Raw genomic sequence first — 14,504 nt, 5'->3', positions numbered from 1 at the left:
CCGGAAACCCCCTATCCCATTCTCCCTCCTCCTGCTTCTATGAGGTTATTTCTCACCCACCCACCCACTCCCACCTCTCTGTCCTCAATTCCTCTACACTGGGACATCTACCAAGGGCCTCTCCTCCCATTGATGCCTGACAAGGCCATCCTCTGCTACATATGCAGCTGGAGCCATGTGTACTCCTTGGTTGATGGCTTAGTCCCTGGGAGCTCTGGGGGTGGGGGTGGGGGAGGGTTTGGTTGGTTGATATTGTTGTTCTTCCTATGGGGTTGCAAACCTCTTCAACTCCTTCAGTCTTTTCTCTAACTCCTCTATGGGGGACCCAAAGCACAGTACAATGGTTGGCTGAGAGCATCCATTTCTGTATTTGTAAGGCTCTGGCAGGGCCCCTCAAGAGACAGCCATATCAGGCTCCTTTCAACATGTACTTCTTGGCATCCACAATAGTGTCTGGGTTTGGTAACTGTATATGGGATGAATCCCCAGGTGGGACAGTCTCTGGGTGGCCTTTTCTTTAGTCTCTGATCTACACTTTATCTCCATTTTTGCTCCTATGAGTATTTTGTTCTCCTTCTAAGAAGGACAAAAGCACCCACACTTTGGTCTTCCTTCTTGAACTTCATGTGGTCTGTGAATCATATCTTGGTTATTTGGAGCTTTTGGGCTAATATCCACTTATCAGTGAGTACATGCCATATGTGTTTTTTTGCAATTGGGTTACCTCATTCAGGATGATATTTTCTAGTTCTATCCATTTGCCTGTGAATTTCATAAATTCATCGTTTTTGATAGCTGAGTAGTACTCCATTGTGTAAATGTACCACATTTTCTGTATCCATTCCTCTGTTAAAGGACATATGGGTTCTTTCCAGCTCCTGGCTATTATAAAAAAGGCTGCTATGAACATGTTGGAACATCTTCTGGGTATATGCCCAAGAGTGGTATAGCTGGGTCCTCAAGTAGTACTATGTCCAATTTTCTGAGGAACCACCAAACTGATTGAGAGTTCATCTTGGTAGATTTTTCCTTTCACTAGTATGAAGTGTCCTTCCTTATCCTTTTTGATAACTTTTGGTTGAAAGCCGATTTTATTCGATATTAGAATGGCTACTCCAGCTTATTTCTTGGGGCCATTTGCTTGGAAAATTGTTTTCTAACATTTTACTTGAGGTAGTATCTGTCACTAAGGTATGCAGAAAAATGCTGGGTCCTGTTTACATATCCAGTCTGTTAGTCTATGACTTTTTATTGGGGAATTGAGTCCACTGATGTTTAGAGATATTAAGAAAAAGTGATTGTTACTTCCTGTTATTTTTGTTGTTAGAGGTAGAATTACGTTTGTGTGGCTATCATCTTTTAGGTTTGTTGAAAGATTACTTTCTTGTTTTTTCTAGGGTGTAGTTTCCCTTGTGTAGTTTCCCTTCTTGTGTTGATCATCTATTAACCTTTGTAGGGCTGGATTTGTGGATATTGTGTAAATTTGTTTTGTCATGGAATATCTTGTTTTCTCTGTCTATGGTAATTGAGAGTTTTGCTGGGTATAGTAGTCTGGGCTGGCATTTGTGTTCTCTTAGGTTCTATATGACATCTGCTCAGGATCTTCTAGCTTTCATAGTCTCTGGTGAGAAGTCTGGTATTAATTCTGATAGGTCTGGCTTTATATGTTACTTGGCCTTTTTCCCTTACTGCTTTTTCCTTTATTTCTTTGTTTAATGCATTTGGTGTCTTGATTATTATGTGATGGGAGAAATTTCTTTTCTGGTCCAGTCTATTGGGCGTTCTGGAGGCTTCTTGTATGTTCATGGACATCTTTCTTTAGGTTAGGGAAGTTTTCTTCTATAATTTTGTTGAAGATATTGACTGGCCCTTTAAGTTGGGACTCTTCGCTCTCTTCTATACCTATTATCCTTAGATTTGGTCTTCTCATTGTGTCCTGATATCCTGGATGTTTTGGGTTAGGAGGTTTTTGGATTTTGCATTTTCTCTGACTGTTGTGTCAATGTTTTCTATGGTATCTTCTGCCCCCCAAGATTCTCTCTTCTATCTCTTATATTCTGTTGGTGATGCTTGCATCTATGACTCCTGGTCTCTTTCCTATGTTGTCTAACTCCAGGGTTGTCTTCCTTTGTGTCTTCTTTATTGTTTCTAGTTCCATTTTTAGATCTTAGATGGTTTTTGTTCATTTCCTTCGCCTGTTTGTGTTTTCCTGTAATTCTTTAAGGGATTTTTGTGTTTCTTCTTTGAGGGCTTTTAGCTGTTTACCTGTGTTCTCTTCTATTTCTTTAAGGGAGTTATTTATGTCTTTCTTGAAGTCCTCTATCATTGTCATGAGAAGTGATTTTAGATCCAAGTCTTGCTTTTCCTGGTGATGGTGTATCCAGGACTTGCTATGGTGGGAGAATTGGGTTCTGATGATGCCATGTGACCTTGGTTTCTGTTGCTTATGTTCTTATGCTTGCCTCCTGCCATCTGATTATCTCTAGTGCCTCCTGCCCTCTCTATATCTGACTGGAGCCTGTCCTTCCTGTAATCCTGATTGTGTCAGAACTCCTCAGAGTCCAGTTGTCCTTGTGATCCTGTGATTCCGGGATCCTGTGATCCTGAGATCCTGGGTGTGTCAGAGTTCCTGGGAGTCAAGCTGCCTCTGGGACCCTGAGAACCTGGTGTGACCAAGATCCTGGGATCCCAGGATCCCGGGATCCTGGGATCCTGGGATCCTGGGATCCTGGGTGTGTTAGAGCTCCTGGGATTTGAGTCTTGGGCGGGGTTCCTGTATCCCTGGATCCTGCTGGTCCCAGTTATTCCTGGTGGTTTTGGAACAGATGTTGTGTCCTACTCACCTCTTCTGGGTACTGTGGGACTGGCTGCAGAGTTCATGACCAGGGTAAACTGGCACAGACCAGAAGGAGTAAGCAGTAGTCTCTAATACAGTTCTGGGAGGAAATGGCATCTCCCAAGGACCAACACTTGGAGGCTTTTGGACAGTTTGCCTGAGCATATTACAAATGGGAAGAGGCGAAGCTCTTTCAGAGACTGCAGCCCAAAGCCAAGGCTGCCATCAAACCACCCCATGTCCTGCTGCCACCTAAGCTGATACTGACCCTTCCCAGCAGCTGTTCTTTGCCTTTGAAGGTTCCTGGGGCATATAGCACAGAAAGCACACAGAATTCTGTGCTTGTTAAATGCAATCTTTTATAGGACTGAAAACTTGTGAAATCCAAGTGCCTTTGTTTTATTTTTATTGTTTGGAGAAAGAGCCTCACTATATACATAACCCAAGTAGACCTAGAACTCACTACAGTGTCTAGGTAGCTTAACTGCAACCCTCCTGCCGTCCTCCCAAGTGCTGATATTACAGATGTGTGCCACCATGCTGTTTCCAAATGGCTATTTTTAATAATAACTAATGATGATCGATACTATAACCAGAATCATATGTCACCTGCATATGGAGTCCACAAATACACTGACCCAAAACACCCTTAAAATTTTCTGTTTTTTAAGCTCAGGAAACCTGTCCTTTATACAAACTAAGCCAAAAGGATGAACAGGAAGAAACCCGGCGAGAGTGCAGTTAGGATGAACAGGAAGAAACCTGGCGAGAGCGCAGTTAGGTGCAGTGCTGGTTTTGTAGAGTTGTTGGGGTTTTTTTGTTTTGTTTTGTTTTAAACTATTGTTTTTTTCTATCTATCTGTGTATAAATATGTATGTATATGTTTATAACATAAATATACAAAATATATAAACATATACAATATGTTATTCATTCTTATTGTATGAATATTTGGCCTGCATGTTCCCCACATGTGTGCCTGATTCCCACAGAAGTCAGAAAAGGGCATCAGATCCCGGGAGATGGAGGTTGTAAGAGCTTCTGTGGGTGGTGGGAATCAAACCCAGGTCCTCTGCAAAGCAGCCATGTCTCCAGCCCCCTCGTCCTACTCTTATATTGCCTATCTCCATTTATGTTAAGGCTTCATTAATTTTAACCCATTTAAAAAATAACTTGAAATGTTAAGAAGGCTACATAAAAATGCTGAAAATACACGACTCAAAATATATACAGCAAGCATTAGATGTCCAAATTGTTGTGGTTAGAATTGATATTAAAATGTTTATTTCTATATGAATACAATTATATTTTCAAAAAGTCCTTCCTTGGACCAGTGAGTTGAGTTGGAGGGTGAAAGTACCTGACCACCTGATTTCAATCCCCACACAATGGAAAGAGAAAACCAACTCTCATAGTTTGGCTTTTGACTGCCACATGTGTGTCAGCACATGTATGTGCTTGCACACATTCTAAGAAATAATAAAACATAAGTAATGAAAAATGCTCAGGCAAGATGTGGCCCAGTCATATGCCTAATTAGTTAAGTTTAGACTATCCTCTAATACTGGGGACATGCTTGTATCTGAGCATTGTTCTGCTTAAGAGATTGCAGAGGATAAAGGAAAGTAAAATACACACTTAAAAAAAAAATCTAATTGAGGATATTAAGGTGTACATCGTTAATGTCAAAAAACAGCACATATGTCAACCTGATGGTATACATACAAACCTGATGGTATACATACAAACCTGATGGTATACATACAAACCTGATGGTATACATACAAACCTGATGGTATACATACAAACCTGATGGTATACATACAAACCTCATCACACACAGCACAGTATCCCAGCCTCTTCTTACTCGTCTTTCTTCGGGTCTCTTAATCTTTCCACAGACTCCACTGTCCCATTCAAAATTACTTCCTCCATCTCTACGTGGATGGATAGTGCTTCACTGCTCTTAGGCTGCACAATCAATGAGTATTCCTGGTATCACGGCCTGCAAGGCAGGGCTCTCTGAGGCAGATGTCCACCAGACATGCGTGACCCACTGACCTGCTCCAGACTCGTTTTCAGCACCGCTGGTTCGTCCCTTTTCTTCTGTGCATCAGTTTTCCTCTTCCCCACTTCGGAATCCTCCTGCAGTAGCTTGTGTATCTGATCATCACAATCTTTTTCTTCCTGTAACTTCTCCCCTCTCAGCTGAAAAATACAAACCACACAGAGACTGTAGAGTTTTAGGCATTCCTAGACTTAAAAACATCTTTACAGACCAGATCAAGCGGCAGTCTCCAGGGTGACTCTCTTATTAGGCGCAGCCACCCTGATTGCTAAGTCAATCTGCTTTTACTTGGCCCTAGCTCAGTGGTGCTCAGCTTTCCTACTGTTGCGACCCTTTAATGCAGTTCCTCACGTTGTGGTGACCCCCAATCATAACATTATTTCATTGCTACTTCGTAACTGTAAATTTGCTATTCTTATGAATGGTAATGTAAATCCGATATGCAGGCTATCTGATATGTGACCCCTGTAAAAGAGTCATTCAAGCCCCAAACTGTGTTGGGAACCACAGGTTGAGAGCCACTGCTCAAGGGAAACATTTACTTCCCAGCACAGGATCAAACTGTAGTGTATTCTTAAGCAACATAAAACCATAAAAGCTAGCTATATAGCTAGATTTATTCACATAAAAAAATAAAACTTAAACCTAAAAATTCTTACTGCTGAAGTTACATATAACTGTATGGGGCCAAGAGCAGAAGCAGCCACAAAGCATGTGATGAGCTGGCTGGGTCTATTAGCAACAGCAATGACTCCTCCCAGGTCCTGCATGTTATGTTCATATCCTATGGTCACAGGTTAAGTCAACAAATACACAAGGCCTACATAGAAATCCACAGCACAGATATGTATCTCCTCATTTGGGAAAGGTGGTGTTGCATTATGCAACTAGCAGAGGACTTTTAATAAAAAACTGAATGATGGCAAGTGGTTAACCACTTATGTAACTCAAAATAGGGGCCTCTGCATCCTACTCTAAGGAAACCATGATTGTGAGTATTCTAAATGGTCGACAGAGGATCCTGCTGTGCTCTTACCGAGTATCAAGCAATTCTTCCTAGTTTCATTTTTTACTGCTCAAAGTTTTAATAAATTTAAATGAAATAATATATATCCCAACTACCGAGAAGCTATTTACAGTTTCCATTTCTTGTAAAAAGATAAAGCTAAGAGGTCTGCCTACACTTGGAATAGACAGAAGACAGCCAAGGGGGGTAGCCGCTACTACGATGACCAAGTGCGTGATGGAGAGATGGAGTGTCTTGTGCACTATGAAGAGAGGCAGAACTGGAGATGCCACAGCAATGAGGAACAGCCTGACATTAGCCTGAGGTGCGTGGTGAGGTCTGGACCTGTGCCGCTGAGTGCTCTGTTGGCGGTGCTCTGTGTCAATGTCTGTGGCCCATGTTACCACCAAAGGCCATGTGGAAGCTGCTGCCTGAGGCCATGCTGATGTCCAAGGGGTGAGCTGAGTTGACCCCACCTCTGGCACATAGGAGAGCTGGCTCCACCCCTCACCTGGGCAACACAGGAGAGCTGACAAGCTGATCAGCTCAGTACCACTTAGGCCTAGATCTAGGGCTTTGAGCTGGCCCACTCATCTGTGAGCTACTAGAGTGTACGAAGGGCCCAGTTCTGCAGAACCAAAGCTGCAGGACCTCCATGACACAGGGCAGCAACAGGATATCTGCGAGGAGTCCCAGTGAGGATCCAGTCTTGACTGCGGAACAGAAGTCAGAGTCCTTGAGCCAGACCAGTGACTCACTGAAGTGAGCACTGGAAGGAAAGTTGGATCCTATGTGACACACTGCGAGTGACGCACTGTGACACACTGCGAGTGACGCACTGTGATAAGCTGCAGCTTCACAGTGAGCGTTTTGTGGTGGTGGTGTTTTGGGTTTTTTGTTTTTGTTTCCTTTTGGTTGAGAGGTTGCAAGGATGGAAGGCAGATATGGAGGGCTGGGAGATGAGTGGGATTGGAGTGCATGATGTAAAATCCACAAAGAATTAGTTAAGTTTTAAAGAGATGACATTAAAGAAACAAGACTACTTTAGGGGGAGGTGTGGTCTGTTTTTAATTAATTAGTTAGTGAATTCTTTCCTTGTATATACATGTGCATAAATGACTGGGTGCAGCCATGGTGCATGCGCTTGAGGACAACTTCGGGAGCTTGTCTTTCCTTCTGTAGGGGTTCCAGGGGTCCAACTCAGATGGTCAGGCAGGGCGGCAGCTGCCTTAACAAACTGAGTCATCTCACTAACAAAAGGTCTCACTGCGTAGCACAGGCTAGCCTTGAGCTCAGGGTGTTCCTCCCTTGGCTTCCCACATGCTGGCCTTACAGCCTTGTACCTTCACACTTAGTTAAAAATCATACTTCTGACAGGAGGTTGTCTCTAGATTTAAATAATAATAACAACAACAACCCATAGCAACAAAAACAAAACAACAGAGCCTGGCTTTATTCTTCCCATTTCTATAGGTCTGACTGCTGTAGCCTGACCTAGTCTCGAAGTCACCGAACCTACTTCAAGTAGTTATATGTAAGCAGGAAACACCACGTACCCTGCAGTGAAGTGGACTTCCAGCTCCACCCAACTCAAATGAGACCCTACAGGAAGAAGAGCAAATCCACAGGCAGGAAACAAGACAGAAGTCAGTGCTCACAGTCCATCTCAGAGACTCTTGTTTAGAGACTAACCACAGACAACACACAGATGGGCATTGCATTTTTCATGGGATACAGAGGAAAAACGAGATCAGGCTTTAGCATCACAGTAATTACATTTGCTAACCGTGTGCCAGGCACTGAGCTAACAAACTCGGCCTCTGTGCCCATTACATCTCTACCCCTGCCCATGTTTGGCTCACACCCAAGGCTGCAGGAGAGGATCACCCCACAGGATTTACCCTGCTCAAACCTTCATTTGCATGTGTGGCTGTACACTGGTGTTGAAGCGGTGAGCACAAGAGGCCCCTGAGTTCAAGGAAGCCCTCTAGTAAACTAGCTGTACTTACGAAGTGTCTATGAGAACCCCAACCTCCACCTGTGCCTGGACCAACATCTCACTCAAAAGTAACTATAGTCTTGGTTTCTAACACTTTAAAATAACAAAATCATTTTATCTTCTCGAGGCTCAGGGGATCATCCCTTTAGAGCCTGAGCTAGCCTTGAACTTCCCAGCCTGCTGCCTCAGTTTCTCAAATGCTGGGAGAATAGGCATGTGCCACTGTATCCGGCCTAGCTTTGACTTTTACGTACATAGAGTACTCTGTTTTTTGACTGCCATCCTTCTTTCACCATTCCAGGAAACTTAGCTGTGTGCAATTTCTCATTTTGTTCTTTGTATTCTATTGCTTGATTTTAAAACAATCTGACCATCTATTATTCATAGATACCTGGAGACACTCTAGCCTGTGGCTATTTAAAAATAAGCTGGTATTCTTGACGACTTACCTAGGGATATGCATACCACAGAAGAGTCTGGAAGAACCTGTGAGTCATCCGATGTGGGCATGCGGCCAGCTTCTCAAACTCACTGTACAGACTACACTCCCACCTGCAGCCCCTCCTGCCAGGAGGACAACAGTCGCTCCCAGATTCTCCCCCACTCAGAGCTCTATCTATTTTTGCCATCCTGTGGGCTGGCACTGCATTAGGACTCTGAGAGCCAGGCCCGCAGAGCACTTCCCGAAGCTCGTTACTCGCGCATCCTCTTTCTGGCGTGGTTAGCCACGTCACATCTTTGCCCTTCTAATAAGAGTTACTTATAGTCTTTGGAGATGAGGACTGTCAGGATAAAATATACACATACATGTGTCTGCATATATTTCTCTGTGTTACAGCTTACATATGTCCATTAAAAGTCCATGTGTTCAAAATGTAACCCTCATATTTGCATGGTGGTGGTATTTGGAGGCAGGGCTCTGAGTGATTAGAATTCTATGTTCATATTCTTTCTAACATCTTGGAGCTGTTCAGCCAAGGGAGAGGATGTGAGGTATTGTCTCTGTGGTTTTAATTAGTATTTCTCTTATGGCTAATTACGCTGTCTTCATGTCCTTAATAGGCTATGTTCTTTTGTGAAATGACTGTTCAAACCTTTTGCTCTTTTATAATTTTATTTACTTATTACCTTATTAGCAAGTACATATATACACATTCTGGATACAAGTTCATTGTTACATACACATTTTGAGAATATTTTCTGCTAATCTTTGCTTTGCCTTTTTATGTCTTAAATGACAGATTTAAAGAGCAAAGTTTGTGGGGTTTGTTTGTTTGTTTTTTGGTTTTTTTTTTTTTTTTTTTTTTGAGACAGGGTTTCTTGGTATGGCCCTGGCTGTCCTGGAACTCACTTTGTAGACCAGGCTGGCCTTGAACTCAGGAATCTGCCTGCCTCTGCCTCCCGAGTGCTGGGATTAAAGGTGTGCGCCACATGCCTGGCGTTTGTTTTAACGTTTTGACACTATCGATGTATTGGTTGTCTCAGTTAGGGTTACTATTGCCGAGATGAAGCACCGTGAGCAAAAGCCCCTTGTGGAGGAGAGGGTTTACTTCCCTCGCAGTTCCACACAACAGTTCAACGTGAGGAGCAGCACAAGCAGGAGCCCAAGCAGGGTGGGAACCTGAAGGCAGGAGCTGATGCAGCGGCCATGGGTGCTGCTTACTGGATCACTCACTCATCACTGCTTGCTCAGCCTGCTTTCTTACAGAACCCAGGACCACAGCCCAGGGATAGAAATACCCACCGTGGGCTACACCCTTCCCCCATCAATTATTAATTAAGAAAATCCCCATGGGCTTGCCTACAATCTTATGGAGGTATTTTCTCAATTGCATCCTGTCTGATGATTTTATCCATATAACTGAGTTTGTTATTACATACTGATATTTTTCATCTATTAGAAAGTTGGAAACATTGTTATCCTTTCTATAAACCCCCTGGCTGTCTGGTCTAAGATCAAGACATTACTGTTTCCTTCTTGCACTTTAGTTTTTACACTTTTTGTTTGTTTATTTTGTTTTCTTTGAAACAGACTTTCACTATGTATCTCTGGCTATCCTGGAGCTCACTGTCCCCCAAAACAAAAACCAAAAACAAAAATTTGAAACCTGGCAAAAAAAAAAAAACCATTTGAACAGATATAACATCTAATGTAACATCCAGAAGATAAGAAACGTGAGAAAAGATTCTCAGCATCATAGTCTGGGGGAGACGGTCTACCCGGGCTGCGAAGCACTAGCTCTTCACTTCTAACTACAACTTTTCAGTCTTCCATTTCCTACCCAAGCAAAAACTGAGAGGGTCACTATGTGCTCATTTTTTTAATACTAATAAGAATAATTGATAATTATATATGAATTTACATGTGCCAGCAGTATTTCACAATAAGGGTAAGCTAGGGAATACGGTATTCATTTTAATGACCAGGAAACTAAGACATACAAAAATTATGTAGTTTGCCTAAACTCACACATTAGTAAGTTGCAAAAGTAGGATTTCAAGTTGGGCAGTTGGCAATGCAATATTGCCTCTTGGTTTAGATTAGTATTAACTGTAGAATGCATATTACTTGATAAACATCTGCATTTTTAAAAGCCTAAGATAAACAAGTAGAATTTTAATTATAAAAAAGAGTTAAGTGAGCCAGGCATGGTGGTGCCCACTTTCAATCCCAGCATTCAGACCCAGAGGCAGGCAGAGCTCCTGAGTGTAAGGCCTGCCAGGTCTAGAGAATAAGTTCCAGGACAGCCACAGATATACAGAAAGACCCTGGTTTTTTTGGCTTTTTGGTTTTTTTTTTTAAAGTGAAAATTTTGAATTTATTTAAAAAATAGTTTTGGTTTGGTGTTTTTGTTTGTTTGTTTGGTTGCTTGTTGGTTGTTGATTGGTTGTTAGGTTCTTGAGACAAGGTTTCCCTATGTGTAGCCTTGTCTGTCCTTTAACTCTCTCTGTAGACCATGCTGGAAAAGGGCCATAAACTGGGCAGTGGTAGTGCCTAGCACTTGGGAAGCAGAGGCAGGCAGACCTCTGAGTTTGAGGCCAGCCTGGTCTACAAAGTGAGTTCCAGGACAGTTGAAAGTACAGAACAGAGGAACCCTGTTCTGAAATGTCCCCCACAGAAGGGCTACAAAGATGGCTCAGCCCTTGTTGCTTTCCTAAAAGGACCCTGGTTCAGTTCCCACATCACGTGGCTCATTACTGTATATAATGCCAGCTCCAGGGCACCAACTTCCTTTCTGGCTTCCATGGGCACCCACACACATACGGCAGATACACAAATACATACACACACACACACACATAAATAAAAATAACTCTTTAAAAAAGTAATAAAAGATAAAAATAAATTTTTGTAGAATATTTTTAAACTCATTTTAAAAAGTTATTTCTGGCTATTATAAATAAGACTGCTATGAACATAGTGGAGCATGTGTCCTTATTACATGTTGGAGCATCTTCTGGGTATATGCCCAGGAGAGGTATTGCTGGATCTTCTGGTAGAACTATGTCCAATTTTCTGAGGAACCATCAAACTGATTTCCAGAGTGGTTGTATCAGCTTGCAATCCCACCAGCAATGAGTGTTCCTCTTTCTCCACACCCTCGCCAGCATCTGCTGTCCCCTGAGTTTTTCATCTTAGGCATTCTGACTGGTGTGAGGAGGAACCTCAGGGTTGTCTTGATTTGCATCTCCCTGATGATTAAGGATGTTGAACATTTTTTTAGGTGCTTTTCAGGCATTCGGTATTCTTCAGTTGAGAATTCTTTGTTTAGCTCTGTACCCCATTTCTTAATAGGGTTATTTGGTTTTCTCGAGTCCAACTTATTCCTAATATCCAGAAGCTGGAAAGAACCCAGGTGTTCCTCAACAGAGGAATGGCTACAGAAAATGTGGTACATTTATACAATGGAGTACTGTGCAGTTATTAAAAACAATGAATTTATGAAATTCTTAGATAAATGGATGGATCTGGAGGATATCATCTTGAGGTAACCCAATCACCAAAGAACACACATGATATGCACTCACTGATAAATGGATATTAGCCCAGAAGCTCAGAATACCCGATACAATTTGCAAAACACATGAAACTCAAGAAGAAGGAAGACCAAAGTGTGGATACTTCGATCCTTCTTAGAAGGGGGAACAAAATACCCATGGAAGGAATTACAGAGACAAAGTGTGGAGCAGAGACTGAAGGAAGGACCATCTGGAGACTGCCCCATCTGGGGACCAATCCCATAAACAACCACCAAACCCAGACACTACTGTGGATGCCAACAAGAGCTTGTTGACATGAGCTTGATATAGCTGTCTCCTGAGGGGCTCTGCCAGTGCCTGACAAATACAGAAGTGGATGCTCACAGCCATCCATTGGACGGAGCACAGGGTCCCCAGTGAAGGAGCTAGAGAAAGGACCCAAGGAGTTGAAGGTGTGTGCAGCCCCCTAGGAGGAACAATAATATGAACTAACCATTACCCCCAGAGCTCCCTGGAACTAAACCATCAATCAAAGAAAACACATGGTGGGGCTCATGGCTCTAGTTGCATATGTAACAGAGGATGGCCTAGTTGGACTTCAATGGGAGGAGAGGCCCTTGGTCTTAGGAAGGTTCTATGCCCCAGTACAGGGGACTGCCAAGGCCAGGAAGGGGGAGTGGGTGGGTTGGGGAGCAGGGCAAGGGGGGAGGGGATAGGGGATTTTCAGAGAGGAAACTAGGAAAGGGGATAACATTTGAAATGTAAATAAAGAAAATATCTAATAAAAAAAGTTATTTCTGACTTTTGGTCTTGACATTCAGGACAACACTGGCACTAACTGAAAATGTTGGAGGGGCAATGACAGTTCAGTGGTAGAGCGCTTGCCACCATCAGAGTGGCAAGAAGTCGAACATTGTTTGCTTTAAACCTTTATTTTCATGTGTATGAGTGTTTTACATGTGTGTGTGTGTGTGTGTGTGTGTATGTATGTATGTATTTGTACCATCTGAGTGCGGTGCTGGCAGAGGCCAGAAGGGGCACTGGATTCCCTGGAGTTACAGAAGGTTGTGAGCTGCCATACGGGGGCTGGGAATTGAACCTGGTTCTCTTTAAGAACTATCTATATACAGTATCTACACTATCTATAGTAAACACAGTTTGGTTTTGGTTTTACAAAATACTCAACCCTGGTCAGCATTTTCTCACTGTGTAGTATGAACTGGCCTCCAACTTGAGATCTATCTCAGTCACTCAAATCCTGGGATTACAGGCAAGCACAACTGTGGCCAGCTGCTGTAAACAACATTTAAACATGATTACTAGGTGTCCTGACTACTGCTGATTTCCCGTCTTTAATCCTTTTTCATAACCTGGTTTTTTAAAAATGGTTTTCACCAGACGGAAGAAATGGTTCAGCAGTTAAGAGTGCTGGCTGCTCTTTCAGAGGGCCCAGGTTATAGCCAACACCTCTGTTACTTCAGTCCCAGAATGATCTGACAGGCTCTTCTGGCCTCTTTTGGCACCAACATGTAACTGGTAAACACAGATATATTCATGCACATAACAATAATTTTTAAAATAAGTTCTAATGTTTTTCACCATTCAAAGACTTATACAACTCTGCTGCCTTTCACAAAAGGAAAAAATAAAGCTATCCTAACTTACTAAAAGCATACTTAATCAGACAGTTTAATAATGTATTTTGTTTGTACTAGGGGCTTAACAGTTACAGCTAGATGATGTCTTTATTTGCTTTGCAAGTAACCTTGAAATGATTTTATTTAAACTATTTTCTAAGCTATAAAAATAATTATAGAAGTATAATAGCTTTAAAACTATTGATCGTGTCTCATAAATATGAAAGTAGCAAGGCAAAACAGCACATTTCAGAAATACCCTTAATAAATTGTTACTCTAAATTTGATCTCACTCTGAATTTATGTATGTTATTTTCTCCAAAAAGTACATTACTTCAAAGAGGAGACCACATCCTTATCTAACATTCTTCGAGTTTAAGCGTCTATCTTGCATTTGCCTGCTCTTAAACACATAAGGCCCTGCACCTATTTCTGCCTCTAGAGAGAGCAGGAGCACATGTCAGAAGAAACAGCTTAAACAGACATAGCAGTGTCAGGAATCTTAACATGCATCCAGTCCTATCATGAACCAAGGGCACTGTTATATAAATCACTGTTCATAAAGAAAATGCTTTAGGATTATATAACCAACAACACAATAAACAGCTGGTGAGCATCTATACTTATAAACGCTATAGGAAAATCATTTAAAAATAGGTCAACAACCTGCTTCTTCTGTGGTGACGGAACATGTTTTAAACTCTCTAGGTTGCTACAAGTGTTCTGTAACATAAGTAAACAAACAGAAAATAAATAAGAGAAAGGCTAGTTCAAATCAAGGTAAAATGTGTTTATAGCCAAGTAGATTAAGTGAAATGTTCAAGTTTCAGTAAAATAGGTTCTATTTTATAGTTCAAAGCAGAACGATAATGAGAGGATTTTAAAATATAGCTTCAGAGACCAGAGTTAGCTCAACAGTTAAGAGCACTTGTTCTTGCAGAAGACCCAGTTCAGTTCCCAGAACCCACGCATGTCAA

General features: G+C 42.0%; 1 protein-coding gene across 1 annotated transcript in view; it reads right to left on the bottom strand.

The window, feature by feature from the left end:
- Rnf169 (ring finger protein 169) overlaps positions 1-14,504 on the bottom strand; it is a 59,585-nt gene that overhangs the window by 17,360 nt on the left and 27,721 nt on the right. Inside the window, 1 exon segment of the mRNA XM_085841496.1 lies at positions 4,898-5,044. Coding sequence (XP_085697622.1) covers positions 4,898-5,044 — 147 coding nt within the window.

The sequence above is a fragment of the Mus caroli genome, unplaced genomic scaffold (assembly GCF_978045245.1).
Source record: "Mus caroli unplaced genomic scaffold, Mus_caroli_1 scaffold_8, whole genome shotgun sequence".
In the NCBI taxonomy this organism is placed as follows: Eukaryota; Metazoa; Chordata; class Mammalia; order Rodentia; family Muridae; genus Mus; species Mus caroli.
Note: the sequence above shows the minus strand (reverse complement) of the source record. Positions and strands in the feature narration are given on the sequence as shown.